Source organism: Epinephelus fuscoguttatus, linkage group LG8 (genome assembly GCF_011397635.1).
Source record: "Epinephelus fuscoguttatus linkage group LG8, E.fuscoguttatus.final_Chr_v1".
Taxonomy (NCBI): Eukaryota; Metazoa; Chordata; class Actinopteri; order Perciformes; family Serranidae; genus Epinephelus; species Epinephelus fuscoguttatus.
In genome coordinates, this window is record NC_064759.1 from 13,781,128 (window position 1) to 13,788,533 (window position 7,406).

Sequence of the window (7,406 nt, forward strand, 5' to 3'; positions counted from 1 at the left end):
AAATCATAGAAAAAAAGATAACAGACTCAGTCATGCTGCACCTGGTGCTCTGATAAGGTCCTGTTGGTTCCAACCCAAAACCAGTATCACTGTCTTAGTATTGACTTAATGATACACTCAGAGATTTGAGTCCAGATGTACAATGCAAGTGTTGAGATGAAGAAATGGCATAAGTTAAAGGGACAATTCACCTTAAAATCAAATATACACATTTTCCCTCTTACCTGTAGTGCTATTTCTCAGTCTAGATTGTTTTGGTGCGATTTGCTGAGTGTTGGAGAGAGATGTCTGCCTTCTCTCCAACATCTTGTCTCTCTTGTGGTGCTCAAAGTGCAAAAAAATACATTTCACGAGTACTTCTCCCATACTGTGGCAGCACGAGATGCAGTTATAATAATCTTAATTTATAAAGCTCTTCTCAAAACAGGGTTACAAAATGTGTTACATGTCAATAATTAAAACCGCCAAGCCATGAAAACTTTAAAAAGAACTGATAAAAACACTTTGGTGTATAAAAACTGAGCAAATAAAGGACAGTTTAAATGAACTTAAGACTCAAGTAAAATCAGGAAAGGCTCTCCCATGAAAGTATGTTTTAAGAAGGGATCACTGACTCGGCCGACCCGATATCCTCGGGCAGATTGTTACAGTGTCTTGGGACCCTGACAGCAAGTGCTCTGTCTCCTTAAGTTTTCAGCTGGACCTCTGTCACAGAAAAAAGGCCTCTGCTGCCTGAGGACCTCAAAGTACCTCCTGACACGTATGGTACTACTAAGAGGTCGGAGATATAGCTGGGAGAGACCATGAAGAGCCTTAAAAGTAATTAGTAAAATCTTAAAATCTATTCTAAAACATACTGGGAGCCGGTGTAAAGAGGCTAAACCTGGAGTGATGTGTCTGGTTAAAAGCCTGGCTGCTGAATTCTTTACGTTCTTGAGTCGACAAAAAGATTTTTGATTCAGGCAAAAAAGGGGCTGTTGCAGTTATCCAGGCGTGGGGAGATGAAGGTGTATAAATTTGTCTCTGTGTCTTTAAAAAGTTGAAATTGATTGTATTTTTGAAATACTTAAAGAAAATGTCCTCCATGTCAAAAACTCTGGTGTGATTTTTAGACGCTGATCTTAACACCCAGAAGCACATCTCTAATATTTCTAAAACATGGATGACTTTTATCACCTCAGAAATATATCAAAAGTTAGATGCTTGTTGTCTCAGTCAGACTCTGAAAAGCTGGTTCACACTTTTATTACCAGTAGGCTGGATTACTTACAAAGCAGACATTAAATAAACTCCATCTTATTCAGAACGCCACAGCCAGAGTTTTAACAAAAACTAAAGTTCAGATCACATAACTCCTATTTTATCTACTCTTTGCTGGCTCCAAACAAAACAAAGAATGGATTTTAAAATACTTCTTATTGTTTTTAAAGGCATGCTCACAGAGTACACACCAGAGAGATCCCTTAGATCATCTTAAAAAGGTCTACTCATTGAACCTAAAATCAACTCTCAGTCAGCTCATGGTGCTTTATACTATATGATATTTTATGTTTGCCATGTATGATGTATGTTAAGTACATTGAGTTTCCGCTTGTTGTATGAAATGTGCTATATAAATAAAACTGACTTGACTTGAGTCCTTGGTTCATGAGATGCATGCTGCTTTCTGCAAAGTAATACCGTTTGCGGGTGTATTTCAGTAGAGAAATTCCAACATGAAACTGCTCACAACAAGGTCTGTGAAGTATCTTGAGTAACCGGGTCATTGTTTCTGGAAAGAGACATTCAGTATGTTTACATGACACTTGAAAAAAAATTAATTATTGCCTTAATCCGACTATAACTGGATAACTTAAGTGCATGTAAATGCGTTACTCCAACTAATATCGGAGTTCTCCAATTCCGATTAAGACACCCAGATAATGTGATTGGAATTCGATTTTCTCCAGCATGTATACGCCATAATCGGAGTTAAACTAGACAATGCATGTGTGCATGCTCCACACCCCCCACGCTGGCGTATGACCCCGGAACAGACAAGACATGCTATTGTTGTAGCCCTTAAACAGCATACGGCGTTCTTGTCTGCCTCTCAAAATCACCATGACCACGAGGGATAGCGTGCACCTTATCTGCACAATCAGCAATGCGTACATTACGTACGAGATGAACAAAGCTGTACGATTAGCCATCTTGCTGCTGTTCGAAAATGCCGGTCTGCCGCCTGACTCCAGTTGTTTATTATTAAGTGACGTAATAGGTCAACCAGAAAGGGGGCCATATTAACCCGCTGAAATGACGCATAAGGCCACCTAGTGTTGAGGAAGAGGGCACGTTCCTGTCAGTAATTCAATTTCTAGGTTGCATTTAAACAGGGACAAGGACAGAAGTCCGATTAGATTCCAAAATCGAATTTTGAGCATAGCTCGATTAAGCTGTTCATGTAAACGTACTGACTGCTGCTGTGTTTGTTTGTTTTTTGGTGCTTTGAGCACCAAAAGCCAAGTGTGAAAAGCAGACATCTCTACAGCTGATATCTCCAACACTTGGCCGCTAACATCAAAACAATCTAGACTGATAAATAGCACTACAGGTTAGAGGAAAAATATGTATATTTGATTTTAAGGTGAATTGTCCCTTTAACTTATGCTATTTCTTCATCTTAACACTTGCGTTGTACATCTGGACTCCAGTCTTTGAGTATATCATTAAGTCAATACTAAGACAGTGATACTGGTTTAGTTTGGAACCAGCAGGGTCTTATCAGAGTGTCTGGTACAGCACAACTGAGTCTGTTATCTCTTTTCTGCAGTTCCTATTCATGGTTGTTCAGATGAATCACTCGCTGTTTGCAAATATGAATCACTACCTCCCAGTACACCGTTTTGGTTGAGTACTTGTGGTCTTTATTTGAACAAGCTGCTCACGTGAGCTGTGAGTTTCAGAACATTTATGATTCAAAGAGGAAGCCAACACTTGCACGAAATCAGGTTTTGTCTTATTAAGACAAAACCTGATTCTTATTAAGACAAAACCTGATTTCTGCAGAAAAGAGATCACATTATAATCAACATAATATGTTGATTATAATCAACATAATATGTTGATTATAATGTGTAGCTTAAGAGTTTTCTCTTGTCTATTGCAGATCTTGTCTGCACACACCATGTTTCATGGTGAGGGTTAAGTTGTCCAGTGATCTGTATCAACTTCAATGCAGTGAAAAGAAATCAGGGTTGAAATGACTGTATATAAATTCCAAATCTTATGTTCATTAAATCATACCATAACTTAAATGCATTTTAATCCCTTTTGTGCTGCAGTTTCATTCATGTCCTTTTAATGTAAAATACACACAACACAGTAAATTACTTCATTTCTGTGCCACCTGTGCACTACCACTGTAACTTTTAATAAAATGAAAAGCCATCAGAGCACCAACCCTCTCATGATCTCTCAGAGATATAAACAGATACACAGGCATGAGCATATATAGTGGTACAAAAATACATTTTTTAAAAATTCAAATTCTTCCAAAAATTGTGGTTGACATGTTGGTGATTTAAGATTAATATAAAATACAGTTAAAAAAGCGAAGACTTCTCAGATGTGTTTGTGAGAATTATCGTCTCATCTAGTTCCTCAAATTAATTCTGATAGCCATAAATAAAAACAAGAAGAATTGATAAAACCCCGAGCCACGTCATGGCTTTGAAGCTGGGAGCATTGGCACTAATTCCCGGGTCCTGACAGCCTCTGGCGTTGTTATTTGGCTTTAGATTTTCAGGGTTTCCCTCAAAATGGACTGGCAGACACTGATTGTTGAGCTCCTCACAGGCCAGGATCAGGTGTTTGGTTTCCTCTCGGACGCTCTTGATCCCACATGTTCCCTGATAACTCCTCACCGTTACAAAAGTGAAAGGCCGCTCACTGATGCACAGGTTGTCCTTGTACACCTTTCCCCCCTTGTTAGTGCAGACGGCCTTCACCCTGTCCAGTTCGCTTGTGTGGAGGAAGGACTGGGTGGGTCTGTCACAGCCGCCGTTATTCTTGATGTAGTTGTACCATTCATTCTGGTCCAGAGAATTAGGAGTACCAGAGCGAATGTGGCGTTTGACAAAGGTGCTGAAGCCGTTATTCCATTTAGAGAGCTGGCAGGGAGCGTCGTTTCTGGCAAATGTTTGATGACCAAACAGAAGACAGACAGCCAGAGTGAGGAAAACCCTGAGAGCAGCCATTACCCAGCAGTCCTAGAGTGAAACAGACACCATGAAGTCATAGCAGAAGACACAAACACTTCACACTTCACTGAGTAGTCTTTTACATCTTACCGCTTCTGTTTCACCAACTAAATGATGTGACACGTAATAAAGCAAACAGTGTGTGCTGAAGAGCAGTCTGAAAAAGCCACAGCTGCTCGTCTGTCTGTCTCTGTCTGTATGTCTGTTTTTAAACATGAAAGTAGGAGAGGATGTGGAAAACAGCTGCTTGATTAGAAAACTTCCCTACCTTTTTTGGCAGCAGTGGAGGCCTCTGTGAGCTTCAGATGACCTAGAGGCTCCAGATGTAAGATCTTTCTTCTGTACTTCAGTTACGGTTCCACATTTCACTTCCTGTTTGAGAGGGAGTGGCCTAAATTGTGTGTGTGTGTGTGTGTGTGTGAGTGTGCATGACTTGAGTCTGTCCACACGGCTGTGCTTTAGAGCATGGAGGGACATGATCCAGTTACAGCCAGAAATACCTGCTCAAGGCCCAGTGAGCTATTTTTGGACGTACGGCATTGCTGTTTGTGTTTGTTTTACGTGTAGTAACTTTTGCTATGTATTTGTACTAGTTTGGATCATTAGGGCTTCAAAAATGATGATGGGACATGTCTTCACAATGACATCTACATGTAAAACGGGTAGTCATGGAATAAGAAACGTAGGAAAGCCTCATAATCTGATAGGAAATAGTTGAATTATCATCATCTATGCTTCACCTTTCCACTGCACTTAATAAATATACAATAATTAATTGTTCTACTGTATAAATAAATAGAGTTATGTATAGTATATTTTTTGCTAAACATGCCTAAATAGAGACATCAGGGTGGGGGAGCCCTTCTGTGTGGAGTTTGCATGTTCTCCCTGTGTCAGCGTGGGTTTTCTCTGGGTACTCTGGCTTCCTCCCACAGTCCAAAGACATGCAGGTTAATTGGTGACTCTAAATTGTGTATCAAATATCTAATTTCCTCCTTCTTTCTGTCTCCCTGCAGCAGGTGTGAAAATGTCCACCACTTTGTTTCTGTTGGCCAGTGAGAGGAAGGACTGCAATCGTTTGCCACAGCCCGTTCACTGTTTGAGGTAAGCCTGCCAGTTGGCACTGCATCACAACAGGCTTTAATCCACAAACTCATCCCTCTCGTTTCTTTCTGCACCCACATGATTAAAATTCTGGCATAAAGTAAGAAAAAAATGTTGAAGTCTCACATCTAAGTGTAATCACAAATTATTGTTGTTTAAGACCTTTCTGCCAGGGAGTCCTGGTCAAGACAGGCAGCAAAATATAGTCTGGGGCCGTTAGTGGCCATTTTGGTAAGAAACTGGAACCAGGGCGAGTGAGACAGGATCCGGAATTCGATGGATGCGCCTTTCTGTCAAAATAAAAGCACCAAGCTAATAAAAATGCGGTGAAACTTTTAATTTAAAAAATATAATTTACAAGAAAAGCCCCAAGCCATTAAGTTAATCGATTTTCTTACACCCCTCATCACCCCAAATCGATGGTGCGCCAGAATTTAAAGTTTTACTTTGGTGAACACTTATACTTTGGTGAATTTGGTGAATTCCGCATCCACTCTCTAGACCAGAACCAGAATCCAGACAGAATTCAGAGTGAATAAAAACGAGCCTGGTGACGCGAGGCTAAGCAAAATAAAAGTTAAATATACAGCTACAAACACAGACAGTTATACCAAAATAAACATAGCAATATACTGTGCTTCTTTCAAAAATCCTTTGTACATCTTCTGAGCTAAGCTATTTTTCCAAATTGAAGTTAATACAATTGAACAAAATCATCAGTTACAATGAATAAAATGAGCTACTGCAGTGTTCGTGAGTTAGCTTGATAAGTAGGTAGGCTATGCTAACAAGTAAGCTTGCCAACAGGCTAGAATATTAGCGAGTTACCTTGCTCAGTAGGTAGACTATGCTAACAAGTAAGCTAGTCAATAGGCTAGAATATTAGCGAGTTAGCTTACTAAATAAGTAATTAGCCTTGCCAATAGGCTAGTTCATTTTTAACTTACAAAGATACAAGGATAATATCATTTTTCAGTTGCAAATACCTGCGATTAACAATTTTTTTTTTCTTTTTTTAGCCAATGACATGAAAACATTTTTTCTGTTTTGTCTGGCAAGATTGCAAATTGATTGGACAATTTGTGTATGTTGATCCAGGACCATCAACACCGCGTTAATTCTGGATAATCTCCTTTTTTTGTTAACGTCAGCATTGCAGTGATGGTCCTGGATCACCATTAGCAATTCTCTTCAAGATCAACATGGTAATGATGGTCCAAGATCAACATACAGTACAGGCCAAAAGTTTGGACACACCTTCTCATTCAATGCGTTTTCTTTATTTTCATGACTATTTACATTGTAGATTCTCACTGAAGGCATCAAAACTATGAATGAACACATGTGGAGTTATGTACTTAACAAAAAAAGGTGAAATAACTGAAAACATGTTTTATATTCTAGTTTCTTCAAAATAGTCACCCTTTGCTCTGATTACTGCTTTGCACACTCTTGGCATTCTCTCCATGAGCTTCAAGAGGTAGTCACCTGAAATGGTTTTCCAACAGTCTTGAAGGAGTTCCCAGAGGTGTTTAGCACTTGTTGGCCCCTTTGCCTTCACTCTGCGGTCCAGCTCACCCCAAACCATCTCGATTGGGTTCAGGTCCGGTGACTGTGGAGGCCAGGTCATCTGCCGCAGCACTCCATCACTCTCCTTCTTGGTCAAATAGCCCTTACACAGCCTGGAGGTGTGTTTGGGGTCATTGTCCTGTTGAAAAATAAATGATCGTCCAACTACACGCAAACCGGATGGGATGGCATGTCGCTGCAGGATGCTGTGGTAGCCATGCTGGTTCAGTGTGCCTTCAATTTTGAATAAATCCCCAACAGTGTCACCAGCAAAACACCCCCACACCATCACACCTCCTCCTCCATGCTTCACAGTGGGAACCAGGCATGTGGAATCCATCCGTTCACCTTTTCTGCGTCTCACAAAGACACGGCGGTTGGAACCAAAGATCTCAAATTTGGACTCATCAGACCAAAGCACAGATTTCCACTGGTCTAATGTCCATTCCTTGTGTTTCTTGGCCCAAACAAATCTCTTCTGCTTGTTGCCTC

The 7,406-nt window shown here is 40.2% G+C and overlaps 1 protein-coding gene across 1 annotated transcript; it reads right to left on the reverse strand.

The window, feature by feature from the left end:
* Positions 1-2,883: 2,883 nt before the first annotated feature.
* On the reverse strand, positions 2,884-4,661 carry LOC125893708 (uncharacterized). Its single transcript, XM_049584568.1, has 2 exons — positions 4,510-4,661; positions 2,884-4,250 (listed from the first exon to the last, which is right to left on the reverse strand). The coding sequence occupies exon 2, from the start codon at positions 4,236-4,238 to the stop codon at positions 3,648-3,650; it is 591 nt and encodes a 196-aa protein (XP_049440525.1). The 5' UTR covers positions 4,239-4,250; positions 4,510-4,661; the 3' UTR covers positions 2,884-3,647.
* Between the last annotated feature and the right edge of the window lie 2,745 nt (positions 4,662-7,406).

Excerpts from the sequence above, each read along its gene's own strand:
- LOC125893708 (XM_049584568.1), bottom strand. The coding sequence starts at position 4,238 with ATGGCTGCTCTCAGGGTTTTCCTCACTCTGGCTGTCTGTCTTCTGTTT.